At 31.2% G+C, this 20541-nt stretch overlaps 2 protein-coding genes across 2 annotated transcripts in view; one reads left to right on the top strand and one right to left on the bottom strand.

Moving 5' to 3' along the window:
• The first annotated feature begins 491 nt into the window (after window positions 1-491).
• Window positions 492-2164, top strand: LOC111035005 (BTB/POZ domain-containing adapter for CUL3-mediated RhoA degradation protein 3-like). Its single transcript, XM_022316477.1, has 5 exons — window positions 492-917; window positions 1053-1312; window positions 1403-1455; window positions 1527-1734; window positions 1818-2164. Exons 1-5 carry the CDS (start codon window positions 743-745, stop codon window positions 2007-2009), a joined length of 888 nt encoding a protein of 295 aa, XP_022172169.1. The 5' UTR covers window positions 492-742; the 3' UTR covers window positions 2010-2164.
• A 5235-nt stretch (window positions 2165-7399) lies between these two features.
• The window catches only part of LOC111034986 (superoxide dismutase [Cu-Zn] 1-like), an 85146-nt gene continuing 72004 nt past the window's right edge, over window positions 7400-20541 (bottom strand). Inside the window, exon 5 of the mRNA XM_022316450.1 lies at window positions 7400-7812. Within this exon, the coding sequence (XP_022172142.1) occupies window positions 7695-7812 (118 nt within the window). The 3' untranslated portion in view covers window positions 7400-7694. The remainder of the gene's footprint in view (window positions 7813-20541) is intronic.

Raw genomic sequence — 20541 nt, 5'->3', positions numbered from 1 at the left:
TTTTTAAATTTTGATAACAAGTTAGTGCCATATAAATATTCATTGTTTGATGATCGTATTATTGTAAATGAAGCTATGAATTTAGGAATACTGATATTGTAGACTGCAGNATATAAATATTCATTGTTTGATGATCGTATTATTGTAAATGAAGCTATGAATTTAGGAATACTGATATTGTAGACTGCAGCCTTTAATATTTGTTTCAATGCACATTTTTTCATACATTTTTTTAATTTTAATGTTAAAATTCATTTGCCAGCGGACGCTATTGCATCCCTTCCCATTTTTATTAAACGAGTGTGAAGTTAGCAATAATTGACCCAGCTATTGGTAAGAATGTGTACAATGGGCTTACAGAATAATACATTCTGTGGTTTCAGGATTGTGATAATATTGATATGATTTTTTTAAATGATAACATATGCCACGCCCCCTAGATACCGTGTTCATTGCCACCGTAGATCATACTATTATAATGTGATCTAAGAATGCCACAATCACTCGATTTTGCCTATACATGCAGTCGTGGCGTACCCGAATACCATACAATTACTCTATGGTGCGCACCGGAACTTCAGAATGCAGTTATCACTTATCACAACGCTGTCGCTGATACGAAAAAATAATAAGAAGAACAAGCTATTAAAATGAAATAATTCGTCAAATAAAATAACATAATTAATAATATTAATATTGTTAGGCTGTATAGTAGTTCTGTGTGTCTGTGTAACGAATAACGATGGGTGCTACGGTGGGGAACGAACCGAAATCGGAAATCTCCAATTATGTCAAGTTGAACATCGGTGGATCGTTGTTCTACACGACTGTAACAACGCTCTCAAAACTCGACTCGAAGCTACGTGATATGGTGTTGTCAGAAGCGGCACAAAATGCTGAAACGTTGGAATCTGAAGGTATTACAGTTGTCGTTAAATGTCTCACTATTAATTATTATTATTATTAATTATCTTATTAATTAGTATAATATTATGTACCTTATTCAATGGTTATCGGCGTAGCCAATTTATTTTGTTTTTTTTCACCGACAGGATGGGTGTTTATTGATCGTTGTGGCAAACACTTTGGCACCATACTCAACTTCCTGCGAGACGGATCTGTACCGTTACCCGAAACATGCGTGGAGATATCCGAGATACTGGCTGAAACCAAGTATTACGGCGTTTCTGAGCTGCATGAAGCATGTGAACAGGCGTTGCAAAAGAAAAGAAACCGGAACTCAAACATAACGTGGGTGACATTGATAACGTCCCAGAACGAAGCCCAAAAATTGATATCCGTATCGTCAAAAGTATTTGTTTCATTTCAATTGTTCAAAATAATATGTAGATACTTATCACTTGCATTTAACATACATCACTTTGAATCTTTTTTCAACTAGCCGGTGGTGAAATTTGCAATTAATCGTCACAACAACAAATATTCATATACAGGGTATGTTTGTGCGTTACTATGTTTTATTAACCAATCACTGGATTGATTTTGGTGAGTTTGTTACACAACAGGGCATCAGACGATAATTTGTTGAAAAACATTGAGCTGTTTGATAAACTGGCAGAAAAACATAGAGAGCGCGGTCTATTTATTAAAGACGTTATTGGATCAAACGAAATCTGCTGTTGGACATTTTATGGCCCTGGGGGAGCTGTCAAAAAAGTTGCTGAAGTGTGTTGCACTTCAATAGTGTATGCTACAGACAAAAAACACACAAAAGTTAGTCTTATATTAATATTAATGTTTTCTCACATTTTCAGCGCTCACAAGATGTAAAATAACAACCTGTTTATTTATTATAGGTGGATTTTCCAGAGACACGTATACTTGAAGAGACCATGAATGTCATGTTGCTAGACACACGGATCAACAAGTCTGTACAGGAACACGAACTAATAGAGGCCACATCAAGTTCAAATGGCAATTGCCGTTGCTCGTGTTCAAGTCAATGGTCAGATATACAGTGGGATAATAGTACGGCCAGCACATTATAAAACAACTGACAACTGATTGTAGTTGTAAACTGTTTATTCGTTTTTAAATAATTGTCATGAGACAAATTTTTTTTATTATAAAAGTCTTCAACTTATAATAGTGTCCTATAAATTGTTAACTGCTGTAACAAAACTAATGCAATATCTTAAATTAATTTTGTACAAGTTGTATTTGTTAAAGGTTGCATCCCTAATGATTAAGATAACAAAAAAACTCAAATATATTATTATTTTTTTTAATAGTTTAATTTGTTAGTTATTTCATAAAATTAATCTGACATTATTTATATAATTTATAAACTATTAACTAATTAAGTAGGTATTATAGATCAGAAAATGTCAGAATAGATAATGATTTTAACATAATACCTTTTAATACAAAATCATGGGATTTTAATTTACAAATTCAGATTTAACCACCATTAAAATTTGATTCATACATTTAATTAATGTTAAAAGTCCACCAAAGATGGTTTAAATATAAGTCTCTTGAACAGCATATCTTCAGAAACTCATAAAATCAAGTTTACATACCTTTGTTAATGGTGCTTATATATTCAATAAGTATAGTTTATTAATCATATTTTATTTATCCTTTGGCTGTAAATGCCTAAGATGATATCATTTTGTTTTTTTGAAAGTGATGAATACCATTGAAAATCTAACTAAAAGATTATTAGACAATTTATCAAAATATAATCACGGTTAGACACATCAAATCTACAATTGTGCTAGGGATTTTCTTTGATATATAAACTTATTTAGTTGTAACTTGTAATTGAATAAGAATTCAACATTATTACCCATTTCTACATTGTACATTATTCACCAACAAGAGGTTTGCCTCAGTGATAGACAGGGCCAAAACTATCAAGTTCAAAAATAAATTTAGCTTGAATTATTTTATAGCTTAATTTAACTGTAAATCTGCCTTGACTGAAATAATTAAATTATTATTATTTTACATACTAAATAACAATTTAATCCAACAACTCTTTTAAAATTGTTAATAATAATAAAACATATAAAATAAATCAGTCTTTTTTTATTTCTTTAATATTATTGACAATTTTAAACAGTAATAATAATAACTATTGTCATCACCAAGCCAAGAAAATAATTTTAAAATAAATTTTGTTAATCAAGCAAATAATCAACTTGATTATTTTATTATTTATTCAAATAGTAATGTTTTTCTTCTAGCAATATTTAGTAAAAGACAAAAGATAGTTTATTGACGTTTGATTCTGGGACAATTATGTGTTCTAAAAAACTTCATAAAAACAACAGGATACTATATTCAAAAAATCAAAACTAGGACTATTTGCAAAACCTACCTCAGTAGTTTTAGTTGTGACTCTGAACTCAATCATGTTATCTTCTTTTCTGCTAAAATTATTAACTGTATTTAATGACAAATAATTATACTGCAGTACTGCACGAAATTTTATAGTAATTTTGAAATTTTATTATTTCAATTTATTATTAAATAATTTAATTATACTTTTGTAAAAAAAATACATAAATCATGAAATATGACTGATGTAGTTATGTGTGTAAAAACAAAATAATAACTGATAAAAGTGATATCCGAAACGTACTCCTACGGCCCCAGTTGACAACCCATTAGATGTTTAATTAGATTAATAATTAGTATATATTATCTACTAAAGTATTAACTATTTTTTTAAATATTTATTTCTTGTAAAAATAATACCTAACTGTTATTGTAAGTTTTATTATTTCAATCGTGATATATCATTCGTCACCCGTATGTATCTTTTTTTTTTTGCCATCAGGTATTCAAATCAACAACTGTAATGTTGGATATGTTACGGGCAATGTAAACCACACATTTTTTTTTTAACCGACTAATATTATTTTTTATTATAATTATAAATTATAATCATTAACTATTTATAGTATTGATTTTTTTTTTAAAACAATCATCATTAATTTTATTCATGTACCATAATATTACGAATATTTTGATGGAATAACAAAAAAAAATTAACAAGTATCATCTTTTTATTTTATGATAAATTATAATTTTATTATTACCTATTTATTTGAACAAGATTTAGAAGCATAGCACTTGGAATTACATAGCCTATCTGCTTTCCTACGTTTGGTTTTCAAATAGGCAGTACGATACTACGATAAGTAACAAAAATAGGTTTATACACAGTGTTTCAAAAAATTCATAGTTTATTGTATTACGATACATACATAAAATTAATAATGATTGTTTTAAATCAATACTATAAATGGGTAATAATAATAAAAAATAATATTAGTTGGCTAAAAAAAAAGTTAGTGGTTTACCTACATTGCCCGTAACAGAAATATATGGTTTGATCCACGATGTTATAATTGTAATGAGGTTTGTCATCGTATTTAGTGAACTTTTAAATATCCTGCAAGACGTACCACTCGTACCAGTACATTATATTATATTGAATACACTGCTCAAAATGGTGTTAATCCATAGAAAAAAAAAAATATCTGTAATATCTGTACCTAAAGTCTTAACTATATAATAATTTGGCCGTTTCGGCGGTGCATCCGTCGCTCACCATTGTGCGACGTCGATCTAATAATAACTAATAGGTAATATTATTATCGTCTGCTCTCAGCTGCGACCGTGCAGGTCACCGTCATTGTTTTTCATGAAAAGTGTTCATTATTTTCTGTCCGTTGTCCTCGCAGTATACTATTATGTACCTAAGTACTTGTACAATAACGTTAAATATTATGTAGGTATAGTCTAATAATACGTGCAGTGGCGGAAACCGGGCAATCACCGCGTGCATACGACAAACGTAGGTAGGTATTTATTCGGTGAAACTTCCATACAACGGACTTATATTTAACAACGTTTTCTGTTTTTACGAAATATTTTTGAGAACCAAACTAAATTAGAATTCAAATTTATCTATAAAACTATTATTTTTGTTTCCCACGAGACTTCGTAGTTCGTACTGTGGAAGCTTTCCACTGTTGTAGGTATCATATTATAAAAAATATAAAATATAATCAAAGCATTAAATATTATCACCAGGTGCATCCAAGAGCAAACAACCGCAATATTTTGCCACCTTCGAGGCCTTTATTTTTGAGATCTGATCCTGATATTACAATGAATCAATGGCTCGCAATTGACTTCGAATGAGTAGATTATAACAGTACCTATAAGTGGAAATGCAAGGACGTGGGAATAGTTCTTGAAAGATATTTTAATTAATTCACGTAAGATTCAATCCTCAAAATTAGCGAGGAAAAAAACTACCAAAATAATGTTGGTCATTTTATGATTTATTATATAATATTAATGTAGTATATTTCTTTAAGAAAAAAGTATTTTTAAATTGCTAAATGGTGTTAGAAAAAATAAAATATTAAAATACGAAATATATAGCATATGTTAAATATTGATATTTTAAAACGTGGCGCGACTATACTCGATGAGTGATGATTGTAAAAATTCTAATCACGACTATTAGCTATGAGCAGGCCCACGCATAAGCTTTTGGGTCTGTGTATTAAACTATTAAATGTTTTTTGGTGGGCCCCATAAAATAAGTATTCCTATCAAAATTGGAATAATTACAAATTCATTTCAAAGGGCCCCTAAAATAGCTGTGCTAGTGTACTCCAGGTCCACAGACCCCCTTGTGGGGGGATGGGGCCCGGTTATGAGTGTATACTCTACAGCGATGTGTGTAGGATCTTTTTTTTTAACCAAGAGTGAAAACCAAAGCATAAATGCCTGGTTGAAAATAATAGTATAATCCGTCGACTTCTCAATCACAATTTTTTTATTTTATTCGTATATATTTGACTAAAATATCTAAAACGGTTCGAGTGTATACCTACGTTTATATAAATATGAAAATACCGTATACCTAGGTGGCTTATACATAGGTACCTAATACCTATATATTATTATGTAAGATAAATTATATATAATATATAATATAATGTCCTACCTACGTGAGTAATAATATTAAAAGATACATAATTGTCGCAATGATAATATAGGTAATAATAATTCCTATACATAATATAAATTTTAATATATAATATATAGACATATAAACGTAATAATATTATAATAATAATATAATATATAGAAAGGAAAAACAATTTTGGTAATTGGGCTCGTATAATAATGGGAGACGGGGATTTTCGCGTATTAGACGTATTTTTAAAATTATTTTTTTCGGTATATATAAAACAAAAATAAGTACACAGGGGTTGACGAATAGGTGTATAATAATATTATTTTTTTTTAAGTACAATAGTTTATTTTCATATTTATGTATGTATATGCGAACTTAAATGCACACAAATCTTAAAATACTTGTAATATTAAGTATCTATACGTATTATATTATGTGTAGACATGTAGGTATAATACGTACCACAAATAATATTGTTAAACAGTTTGCTTCCCGAAAATCGTGTTATACCTAGGTACGACGATTTTATATATTTTATACGCGTGATTTTACAAACTTTTGGTAAATAAATTAATATGTATAAAAAAACCTATGTCGACTAATACAATAAGCGAGACACGATTTTAATGCATACCAGTATATATATATATATATAATATATATGTACAATTCAATATTTTATAATAATAATAATAATATAATTTATCATTTATGTTCAGGGCTAAAAGTAATAGGTTATTATAATAATAAAGTAATGTTAATTAAAAAAATAATAATAACTAATATAAATAATAATAATAATAATAATAATTTAATAGACGTTTCTGCACGTGCTACATCAATTTCTATATATATTCTATAATGGTGTCGTAACGATTCGGAAAAAAAATGTTACATAATATCAAAGGCGTCTTCGTTATAAATATTGCAACGTGATATACCGTTTAAAATAATAATATCGTGTTACATAATATATCTACCATGTACCTATACCTATGTATTCATGTTGGTGTAATGTATGTGGGTACAGTTCGACAAGTGTGTTTCTACTACTCACGCAATACATTAGGCAAAACTAGGACAGAATTTTTTTTGGGGAGGAGGGCGGTAGGAAGGTCTTAATATGATAATGATGGTTTTTCAAAAAAAAAAACCATGATTTTTTTTTTAAACCTTGCCAAGTATGACACAATCATAAATCATATTTTTATGAAGGGAGTCTTAAATCGAAACTGGGGAGGACTTAGCCCCTATATCAAGTCCCCCACTCCTATGTTATAGTATATGAAACTTATTTTTAGATTTGAATTGTGTGATATCAATGATATCATTACAGTAAATTTGTTATTTATTTTTTTCGGCAGCTTTGCGCGCTAGAGAGGAGGATGATTAAACACAATAATGTAATATAGGTACGTGCCAACCTAATCATACCTATACATATATATATAGTCGTGATGTATACCTATATAAGGTTACTGCTGGTCAAGAAGGTAGTAACCGCTGTAGATATAGGTATATAATATTGTGCTCCGTCGCGGTTTTCTTATAGTCATCTCGAGATGAAGAAATGCTCGATCACGCAGATTTGCATAAAAAAAAAAATTACAAAAAGTACTTTCATAAATATTGTTAAGAGAAAAAGAGAGGACCTTCGCGTAATGGGAGTTTTTTGGAGGCGTAGAGATGGAAGTGCAGGTGGATATCGTCGGCGTGTGGGCGTTTAAAACGAGTTGGCGGCCAACATGGACGATATCGCGGCCACGGCGGTCAGCAACAAGACGTGCGATGTGGACTGACTTCGGTGACCCGCCGACTTGTCCCATGGCGTGATCGGATCACTGTATGTATAACAGAAAAAAACAATTGTAAGCAATTTTTAAAATCATTGTGTGCGTGTACAAAATTAAAATAAATAATTTTTTTAACCACGTGCGCATAATATGTGCAGGTATTATTTTATACATTATTTATATCAAAATATATACTTCAAACTAAACTTTGAACAATATTTGCGTCTAAACTATAATATTATATGGTTCTCACTTCTCATATCTACTAGGTTGGTACCTATATAATGCACTGCGAAATGTGAATACATTTTTAAAATTGTACAGACGAATGTACACTGAGTGACATTAAGATGAAATTATGCAGAATGCAGTATTTACGGTTAAAAACCTATTTTTTCGTAACGCTTTCCTAGGATTAAACATAATGTAATTTTCTTACTCTCTACGTTCAATAATAACAATAATATCGTGGCAACTTCTGACGATAATAATAAATCATGTAATGAGAGTGGCATCAGTATGAGTCCAAATAGGGGGTGTCAAGTCCCCGATCTTAATCAATTTATACTTATAATTTTCGACTGCGATTTAGAAAATAATACCAACAATAATAATGATTTTCGGAGTTATACATAGCTATAGCAAACCAAGTATTTTTTTTTTGCAAAATATTATGACGCGAGACTGCAGACTCTCCGAAAAAATTTCAGCTCTAAGGCCATCGAGTGCTGCTGCAGTATATATAATATTTTATACGCAGAGCGACGACAATGTCTACGATTTAAAAAGCTTCCAATTATAGGATATTACATTATATTCTGCGAACGCGCCCGTTCAAATGCCCCCGATATTTCACCGACTCGACGACGATTTTGTGAAAAGTGCGTTATTATTTCGGACGGCACTCCGCAACACTCGGACGAAATTAAATTGGCCCGGATTCTTGTGCGCTGCAAATACCGTCGTAACAATAATAAGCAGTAACGTACATGTAAGCGTCATGAGGACCGGGGGAGGGGGGATACGATATGGTTCCATCTGCGACAACTATATTAAATATATATCCACACACACACACACACACACACACTTATATATAATAAGTATATACACCCGCACACACACACACACACACACACACACATATATATATATATACGTTATAATATATAATATAACAATAATATAGAGACTATAGAGAGAATATTCCGCCCGCTCGACGATCGACGACAATAAACGCTTTGTCGTAGTTCCGTCGGCTTTTGCAGGGTATAATAATATTATTATTATTATTATTATTATTATTATTATTATTATTATTATACACTTGTATAATATTATATATATATATATGTTATACGAAACGAAAGTTTTGCAGGACAAACGAAAGTAAAATAAATACATATTATATATATATTATATTATGATTTCGCTGGTCGCCGCTGTGGGATTATCTCGTACTTATATTATATACATAATATATACGCGTGTAGTGGTCGTGTGGCTTATATTATACACATGCGGTGGGTGTATATAATATAATAATGTGCAGGACATTCGATTGTGCGTCCTGCTGTAGCAGTTATGTTTTACCTGTTCATCTAACAATAATAGCGCACAATATTATTCTGATAAATCGGACACTCGCGTAGGCAGTGACCGCGAGCAGTGTATTTTCGATTAAAATATTATTGCGATTTACTATATTATATTATAGGTACGTATATAGGTTAGGTAATTTCCACAAACATCCCCATCCGAAGAATTATTATTGTGATATGTGCATATTACGACGAATATGTATAATATTATAATTTACTTAATATAACAACAATATGTAATCGAATTCCGGAGAAATGTGATTTTAATATAATTTCAATTCGGTTTCAGGGTTCTGGTGAAATCAATTTTTTTATTAAAATTTATCTCGTTTGAAAATTATTACTGACAAACAGACACGATATTTTATTATGTATATAATACATATTTATATACAGGGTGATTTACCAAGTATAATCACCCCCATTTTTTACTCTAATAAAATACGTTTATTGAAAATTTGATTTTTAGAATTTTTAAATATACTCAGAGACCATTTTTCAAATTCTTGAATTTTTTGTACTATGCTACTTACTTAATGAGTGTCCTGTAGCGATTTAAACTTCAATTTAGTTTCTTAGTTGTTAAAATATTTGTACTGTAGATAATAGTCATTGAAAATGGTTTTACAAAAATATAAAAATAGACGTAAAATTGAATCACTTAGGCCATTTATACAAATTATTGATATTGATACATTGAGATAAGTTACTAAAATTTTCATATAACTATATCCCCCATATCTTATGAACCCATTACCATGGACCTTTTATCCTTGGAACACAAAGTTAAATCACTCAAAAACTAATCTCATGAACTTTGATTCTAATACGTCAAAATTTTCAGAAGAATTATCCACTGTATAATATTTACCGTTTAAAAGGATTGTTCTCATTTGAACAACAGAAGTTTTTACTTCCACAGGAAACCCCTTAAGTATTTAGTACAACAAATCCTAAGAATTTGAAATATTGTCTTTAAGTATATTTTAAAACATTCCAATAATTAGATTTTGAATAACTTTATTATTGATAAGACAAAAGAGCGAGTATGCTTGGTGAATCATCCTGTATAGTAAAAGACTATGACCTACTCAAGTATATAGTTATAGTTATTACTTTATTAGGTTATTATTATTATTACATTACAATAATAACACAGCTGTTGAAGGATTATCATCTACACTGAAACACCATCGCATACACGACATCGGTTTCGGTATATCATACATATTATAGGCGGTATTATAAAATCGGTACATAATACCTTTACCAGTTACCTGGTACCTATGTATTGGTATTCCGAAACAAAATATTATGCAGTTTGATTGTCCATATACTATAGATATTTGTTTCAATAAAGACTACATAAAACAGATTTAAAAAAAAAAAACAATTATTTGTTATAATAGTTAATAATTCTGTATAAATATTACACGATGATAAATAATAGTAATAGTAGCATATACTAACATCCCCTTCGAGACATTTAACCTATAACTCGTGTCTCGTGCTTCACCTCTTCATAATATTATATTACTTATTCACTTTATATTAATGGTATATTATTAGAGTTTATGACAATGCTCGGGATATTTATACAAGTAATACATAAATATTTGGTAAAATATCATTATAAGAGGCTTATACAGTTATACGAATATAAAATAAGTGAAAATTCGAAAAGTATATGCCTGTGAGCTGCAGTAATAATTCTTTTAAATCGAGCCTGAGGTGGCTGCAGGGATAATATTATATGCCACACTAACACTTAAATGTCTATTATTGATGATAAAAAATACTCGCACCCTCCTTTTGATGTGTGAAATTAGATAACTGACTAGCGAAAATGTTGTATTAAAAATCATCATGCATGTCCTATTCATCCTATTATTCGTGGATAATAATAATAAAAAAAAACAATAACATGAAAATATGTAATCAAAGTCGACAATGAGTCACTGATACTTAGTCGTTAATAATTGCTTAAAATATTATGTATTTAATTCTAAATCAATTTGATAGAATAGTATTATTCCTGTAATATCTAATATAAATATTAAACTTGCAAGCCAGGCGACAGCGTGTGATATGCGTGGTCGTGTGCTATGTCTTCAGAGTGTATCAAATGCAAACTGATGTGTATAGATGCTCAAATCACAAAACGAGAAAATAAAAATTGGAAAAAAAAATTAAAGATATATTTTGGTAAAAAAAAATCATCGATCGTAAAATTAAAAATAGTGATGTGCTGCGTGTATCTATTATAACTGATAATATACATGTCGTGATTACTATTAATTGGCAATGCCGGAGAATGTAAACATTTTCGTTTAAAAATTAAAATTGGATACTGAGTCAATATGGTGATTAATATAGGAATACGATAAATTCATTTTTTTCCATCATAATACAATAATAAAACATTTAAAAATCTTGTAATTTCCATTTTGGCCTTAGAGACATTATGTTCGATGGAAAACTCTCCCAGTAATACGCAATTGATCACTAATCAGAAATCTATACACATACTCATGGTGATGATTTCAATAACTAATCTATACTGGAAACTGGCCGTAATATTCATTCGATTAATTAAAATTATTTGTTCCTACATATTATTATAATAGTACAACGCGAATAAATGACTACGTCATAGTATAAAGTATTTATTTTAATCGCTCATCGGAAATATCGTTACTACCGTATTAATTTATACGCAGGGTAGTCGGTTGGGGGGGGGTGGGGTGGTTTTTTTTAGCTTCTCCCCCCCCCCCTCCCCCACGAGTTAGGGAAATCGAGTTCGATGATTTCACGGGACCACATTATTCAAGTTTAAAATACGCTTCTTTTATATTTCCAATCCGAGAACTGAGTATGGTTGATGATGTCGACGTTGTTAAAACGCACATTATTAACACGTCGTGTCATTATCGTTGTATACACACACGTATAATATATTAGTACATAATATATAGACGCAAGTACTTTATAGATAATAAACTGTTTGACCTGTTCGCGACAGACGAAATCAACAAAACGCGTTTGTCACGGTGTGTAGGTACATATACAACATTAAACGAGTGTGTTTTTCTCAACTCGAGTGTACACGGACACTTTGACAGTATATTATGTTATGATAGGTACACGCTTACGCATTATTAATATTATAAAAATTACGATACAACTCACAACTGTGCCTATATGTATTTATACAGTGTACCTATGCCATCGATTCTGTGTGGTTTATGTACGCTATACTTGCAGGCTACTAACTGCTGTCTTAAAATCGACGGTAACACAACACGGCGCTCTCTCCACGTTTTAATTTTCAGCTTGCATGCTGCAAGTTTCATAAAATCATTTATTATAACGACTGTCGCGTGCTGCACTGCTGCAATAATATAATTTGCATTTACGTCTGATTTTAATAAAAACGTATTGGAATATAATGTATTTAAACGTAAAAATAAAACTAAGTATAAGATCGAGACACATATAATAAGTACGTTTCACAGTATTCACACACACGATAATATATATCATAAGTAAAGACCAGATATTACAGACCCGTGCAATCGCATCATTTTATGGAGTGTTCTAAATTCTATAGAAACAAGCTACAAATCCAATCAATAGAGATGTAAATTAATTTATATTAAATTTAATAAGGATTTGTTTTGCACAAAACTGCACTTTTCAGAGTTTCAGGTTTTTCTTTATAAACATGTACTAATTAGTAACTACTTTTGTACTCCATTATCTATTTCAACGTCTATAATTAACAGTTATTATTTTGTAATTTATGCTATACTTTGTCATTGCTATATATTATTATGTTGTTTTATGAAGTATTGGACTTTCATATCTAATAATATAATTATATTTTATAAAATATGTATTGAATGTATACTTAATAGTTAATGTCTACTAATAAATAATAATAATTATAAAAATAAATAGCAATAAAAGTAAAATTTACCTATATGAACAATTTGTTGTATAACTATCATTTACGAACAAAAATTTGTTTTTATAAATATACTTATAATTTATAAGAACACATAATATATATTATGTGTTCTTATATAATGTATATAATACATATGAGAATAAAATCGCACTCAACCCCCCCCCCTCCCCAGACGATATACCGACGGCGCGGCAAGTGCAATGCAGTTCTTATATTAATAATCTATGACCCGACTATAATAAATAACTCGAAAAGGCTCGACTTATTGCCACCCGAATCGAGTAAATCACTCGGTGATGGTGAATACGCAAGTCAGTTACTGTATATAATACAATATTTAGGTAATTAATTATCTCGGTTGTTCTTCAAGAACGCTTATACATATATATCATAGATCCCGTCCTGTAATCAGGATAATTTATTATTATATTATATTATTCAATTTTATGCGCTTGTCGAAGAAGGTACAAAAACAAATTAAGAGAGCGTAAAAAATCGAGAGGATATTTTGAAAAATCGTTATTGTTGTTATTATTATTATTACTGTTTTGTCGCGTCGTCGTCGTAATAATAATTAAATTTCATCGGTAAAAACTGCGCGTTTCGATTCAGCCGAATTAACGGGCTTTATGAAAATAACTATAAACACCAGCTATATAAGTATCTATAGCTATATACAGTTTATATATATACAACGTATGCTTATTATTTAAAAAGGAGGATTTGTCTTTTCCGTTTCCCCGCCGGCAGGTGACGACTAATTTGCATAATCCAAACGCCGGCCCGTCATTTTTATCGAGTAGATAATATAATTTAAAAGAGAGAAGACCTGCAGGGGGCCGGCGTGACGGCGAAAGAGACGAATTCATTTCAACGAATAATCGACAAAAAAATCACTACCGAATTTGTTGTAGGTACATAGGTACGCGTTGATTATAAATGATTGTGTTTATTGATTTACGTTTTTACTTTTTTTTTCAAAATTCTAAAGTTTTTAATTTTGTATCAGTTTCGCGACACGGTTGCAGCGGCACATACACGCGGACGACAAAAAAAAAAAAAAAAGGAAAACGATAATAATTATTTGTGTGAATAATATATATATTTTATAATATTGTATGTTACACACGAGTTTGTTGTACACAAATATCGTCATATGGACCTCTCTCTACCACCGCTCTCGGACGACAATGACGGATATATTATAATATATAAGGCGCGTAGGTCGTATGTACAGTGTACACGGCATATATACTGGCGAAGAGGTATATTGGGAAATGATTTATGTTTAATCTTTGACACTTTATCCGGGCCCATTGTTGTGGGTACGGTTTTAAGGGGCGGCGGTTTCCCAGGAAATTTTCTCGAAATTAACCTCTCGCCCCTCGCCGCCGTTGTGGTTTATGTATAACATCATATGTGACCGAGTTTGTATAATATATAAAAAAAAATCGTATATATACTTAATATCATAATACTGTCGAGTCGCCGGCGGCGGCCGCGTCGTCAGGTCCTACGAAAATAAATTCGTCTCCGTATACATAGCAGGTAATGTTATACGTCGTACACTTCCGACGTTTTCAAATTTCGAATCATATCATAATATATACATCATATTATATTGTTGATATTATTATTATTAACACGCACTCTATGCGACGGCGGCGTGTGTTGTGCTCGCGGGAATACGTACAGGAGAGTAGGTACACCTATATTATGATGTATATATTGTATATTATATACGCGACAACGAGATATATGAATGGTCCCTCACCGCCGCCGGACGAATCGTAAATATAATAAAAAAAATAAATATATTTCTGAACAATCAAAGGGAGTGTTAATCAACGCCCGCCGTTTATTATATATACACAGTATATATTTATAGGTAAATAATGTTAAGTTGAGATTTTCGTTTGTTTAGCGGTCGAAGTCGATGACTAGAAAATATATTTTATTATCGTTGTTATACGTCATGTATTGTGTATACTTTCGGTGAACCTTTATAGATTGAGTCCCACCCCACGCATGTAGTAATAGAACATTGAATCATTTTATTAAAAACAAAAAATATATTTAAGAAGTCTGTGTTGTCCCGTCTAACGCATATCAAATTTTAGTCATGCAGAACTAATTTTGTGTTGTTAGCTTAAATATTAGAGCGAATTCTCTAAAAAAAACTTAGAAACTCAGGACATTATCTGTGTACCCTCGCCGTTGGTGTTATACGACATTTTTATTTTTGAATCTGTAGTAATGAGTATTTAAAATATAAAAATATAGAAAAATACTCTAATAAATTAATAAATAAATAATAATAAATCACTTGAAAATTAAACGGGAACAACGGACGCGGGTGTGAGGGTCCTAATAAAATATAAAATACCAAACATATACGATATAAGTAAATATAACTACTAAAATTGTTAGAGATTTTTTTTAAAAATTAAATTTCTATATTATTATAATTTATAGGTTTACTTATAAGCAGTCTACACTGCGTGTCTATGCCAATAATAATAAAGTCTATAAGTTAAGGTCTAAAACGAAAATGTAATGTGGTAACCGGCCACTTCATTCATATTAATATAATATGGGACCAATTACGAGAAGGGTCGCATTTACTAGATAACTTGGGACTTAATAATCTGCTGTGGTAAGTATAACTAATCGGTGTCCCCTGTGTACGTACGTCGTGTGTATAAATATAGGTTTATGTAACAGCAGAAAGAATTGACAATTAATGTAATTCTAACTTACAATGACTGTGTAACAACTTTCGATGTATAACCAATATTTGAATTTTTTTTTGTTTTCGGTACAAACGATTATTATGATTATTAATAACTATACAAAAAAAGTTTTTGGATATTGCTTTAAATAAACGTCAAACAAAGTTAAAAGTTCCACTTCCACAATATGTTATATGTACACACGGCGTATATTATGTATTTTAACGTCTCGTGCCATAAAAGCAATGCGTTTAGACATTAAATTATATTGTTTTCAAGTAAATGTTTCGTTATTTTATCCTCCACGACGGCTGTCTTAACAATAATATAAAATCCTGCAGCTTAGGATTTCTTTTTTAAAACGACTTTGGATTCAAAACGTTTGTACGGAACACTATTCGCCGAAATAGTTGTTTGAACTTATTTCGGGCCATTACATAAAGTGTCGCCGGTTAAACTGCGTGCGTTGGAGTTGCTGTATGATTATACGTACTATAGGTAGGTACCACGGTCGAGGAAAATTGGGGAATTATTTTAAAACGCGACGGAATATCTAAAGTCATTCTGAAAACGGGTTTAGTCCACATATCGTCGAGGTTTTGACGTTTGCCCTTCACCGTCTTGCACCGAGACTTGCAGCGAAACAAATAATCCAATTAAACCATTATGAATTATAAACGCGCATCGTGTCATCGACAAAAAAATATATTTACAGTTTTCCTCGTGTACACTCACTCGTAATAATATCGCTTGTTCAGTTGGTGTGACGTCGAAAACCGACGCAGATCTGCTGCAGTAATCAATAGCGAAACGTTTAGTCTTCGTCCTCGATCGTCGAACTAAGACGTGTGTGCATAGGTATTAGGTATATCGTTGCACAGGACTCGTTGATAATTGAGTAGAATTTTTTAAATCCGAAAGCGCGTCCTCCGCTCAAGACCGCGTCGGGTAAAACTGTGTGTATATACCTAATAATTACACCCATAATTTATAAGACGTTCTAAATGGGTCAAGGTCAGCAGATTAATTTTTTTTTCCTCTACGCGTCGCAAGTTACTCGGTCGGTCCCCGAGGTGATTTCTCGTATTGGCTGCAAACTTATCGGACGTTTTTGCGGAACTGCGAAGACGGCGTAATAAGTAATGACGACCACCGCCGCCTCAACCATCACCACAGCCGTGGACCGAGTAAACTGCCCTCGGTTTGATACCGAATATACAATAAAATTGGAACTTTTATTTTCATTACGGTATTATTACTGTTATTTTTTTTTTTTCAAAAACTTTCGTTCCGTGCCACGATATATATATATACACATTATATTGTATAATAACGCGCTTCGAGATCACACTGTGAATATAAAATAATTTCAGATATTTCTTTCTCCGATACAGTAATATAATACATAAGCAGAAACGTCTGGGCCATTTTATGATGGTTTTGAATTAAAAATAAGTCCCGTCTCGGTGCGAACCGATTAATTATTTTTTTTTTCATTCATATACGATATAGCTGTTCCGTGACACAAATAATAAAAAAAAAAACACTGCGAAACGACATGCTGCAATAATTATATTCGATTTTATTAATTGATTGCGTCCCGGTTATACATACGTGACAATTATTTATACGAGTGTAGTACAGCTATACGTTGTACGTTCATTAAGGGTTCCATCTTTATTGTTATAATAACACTTGTACAATAACCATTTTCAGTTGTTTCGCTTGTACTTGTGTCGTACGGTGGAATAATTAATAATCATATTTTTACGAGTATTGAATACAAAACCCTAAAATTAGCCAACATTTTTTTCATTTTTCAATCGCATTGAATGTAAAAATAATGACAACTGCAAGATGACGTATATTATGTGCACTCCTCGAAACATGAGTTTTTCTCATTACAAATATTACCAATGACAAGATAATAACATTGAGACCGGCTCGATGAATCGATAATGACTGGAACGACCAAAATAAAATTTGCCTATAAATAAATTAATGAGTATTTGTCGACTCATATATATAAATTGTGGGAGTGTGCCCTTCGTAGAAATTTGAGATGTTTATTATTAGTATAAGTCTGTGCATATTTTGTAGAAAATGTATTGTTTTTAGTTTAGAGTGTTAAAAAAGGCTCCTTTAACACAAAGTTTATATAAGGTACTACTAAATTCAATTTTTTAAGTAATTGGTCGGTACTGTAAGGACTGTTTTTCAAAAACCACGATAAGTAAAAATAATCGAATTCTTGGAATAGGCGAAATATGTTCACAAAAAATCGTGTGTTCCGATATTTGTGTTTCTTGCGCGTGACGTGTCCTCTTATGGAGCCTAGCTATGTCTTATAAAACGCGTATTGTTTTCTAATATATTATATTATATATAGCTACTCGAAAAAAGGAGTCTGTACAAAAGAAGAGAAAAACCTTCTGTATATGTAGCCAGTGGGAAAAAATAATATCCCAAACTTTAAAAAAAAAACGTAATAATCGTATGGGGCGAAAAAATATCGCGTCACGCGCCTTCTGCGCAGTGCTGTTTTCAAACTGTCGTTATCATATTATACATATGTATACTCTCGCGACAGTTGTGCGGAATTACGCACACACAGTTCGATACAGTTCCAATCGTCACGAATATAATGAAATAATAATATATACTATATACGATAGCACTCGGACGTCGGGTGCCGGAAAGAGTGGCCGTGGTGGAATTTTCGAGCGGGGTAAATCGGAAGAGGGAAACGATGTTTTATATATTTTATTATTATTACGTAAATCGAAAAAAAATTGCACCTAACAAGCGGTATTCTACGGCACGTCTGCAGACGTATACATATATATATATATTAAATAACGATTTGCTTCGGCCAGCGTTTTCCCGCGAGGTATATATTTTATTTACTTTTTTATCGCCGTACTCACTGCAGCTGCAGCGCCCATGGAACCGAGCCAGACGAGCTTGTTTGGCGCAATTCAGGTGTGTTTTTTTTCTCTCTTACACATAATAACAATATATATGCATTATGTATTAAACTTTCGTGTCTTATATTAAACTTCGGTCCGCGAAATTTGCGCTGCAGGTATCTGATAATATATGGTTCTACATATACATACATATTACATATATTATGCACGATGTTTTGAAAATACTGACCTAGTATCGACGAGCAGGATATTCTGTTTTGAACTATGAACAAGTCCTAAACTATCGGCAGAATAAGAGAAGAGATTCCGATAAAACAATATCGTAATATTATTCCGAAGAGGTTTCCCTTCGTAAATTAACATACACATGTATAGTAGTATGCTTAGTACATATTAAATATATTATAAGACATAGAAATTTGACGATATCCCCGCAGTAGGTAGGTACTAAACGTATTATAAAGAAATATATGATAAGATTTCAAATAAAATAAATCATTTACCTAGAAAAAAACTATACTGTTATTCAATACAACTTACAAGTACCTATATAGTTTTATACTCCATAATATATTTGACACTTAACACTATAATAGGTTGAAAGATAAAGGGACAATGATGATTTGAAAATTTAAATACTGTGTATGTAGTTACTAGTTATTACTGAAATATGAACATTTTATTTTTGTAAAAATTGTTTTAGTATAATAATTGGTTTATATTTGATGTGAAACCATTATCATGGGTCATTATTATGGCGATCAAAATGTTATTAAAGTACATGAAAATTTTCAATGACTGATAATTTAAGAGAGAAATGGAGGTTCTCTTCTGTTTAAAAAAAAGTTTGTATCACCACGATAGCTGTATCATTATATATAGGACACGCTTAAATGGTATTTTGGAAAATCCAAGTATCTGAAAATAATATGGCCTTTAAAAGTACATTTTAAAATTTCCAAAATTCATGATTTGCAGATTAAATGATAATATATGATATAGATTTAATTATTTAATGAATAAAATGGAGGGCGGGTGAGAAGATTATGCAATATTAAAACGGAAACTTTATAGGCGGCACGTAAATCGGCGTTTAGTACGAGTAAATTATTGTAATAAACTCACCGAATGTGCACGAGATTTAATCAGTAGACGCCGACGTCTTATACGTTTACCTATACATATATATTATCAAAATTATATCCATCGTCTTCGCCGCCGTTCCAAAAATCGTTTATGTGCTGCACGCGAATTGATCGTTTGAATCGCTCGTTTTAAAAAACAGTTGTAATTATTATGATGTACGCTAGTTTATTTTGCTGCGTATAAGACCGCATTCGGAAAATAAACTTATTAGATAACGTCTTTTAACATCGAAGAGGGGTCAGTACGTTTTTTCGACGGTAGATAAATATATACGTACGCGGTATAATGACGATTGGAGAATTATTTAAGGGCACATATTATAGATTATAGCAGAACCAGTGTTTATTATCTGTTAAGTAACTATAACGCGTTATATCAATCTTTTATCCATCGACGAA

Source organism: Myzus persicae, unplaced genomic scaffold (genome assembly GCF_001856785.1).
Source record: "Myzus persicae strain clone G006 unplaced genomic scaffold, MPER_G0061.0, whole genome shotgun sequence".
In the NCBI taxonomy this organism is placed as follows: domain Eukaryota; kingdom Metazoa; phylum Arthropoda; class Insecta; order Hemiptera; family Aphididae; genus Myzus; species Myzus persicae.
Note: the sequence above shows the minus strand (reverse complement) of the source record. Positions and strands in the feature narration are given on the sequence as shown.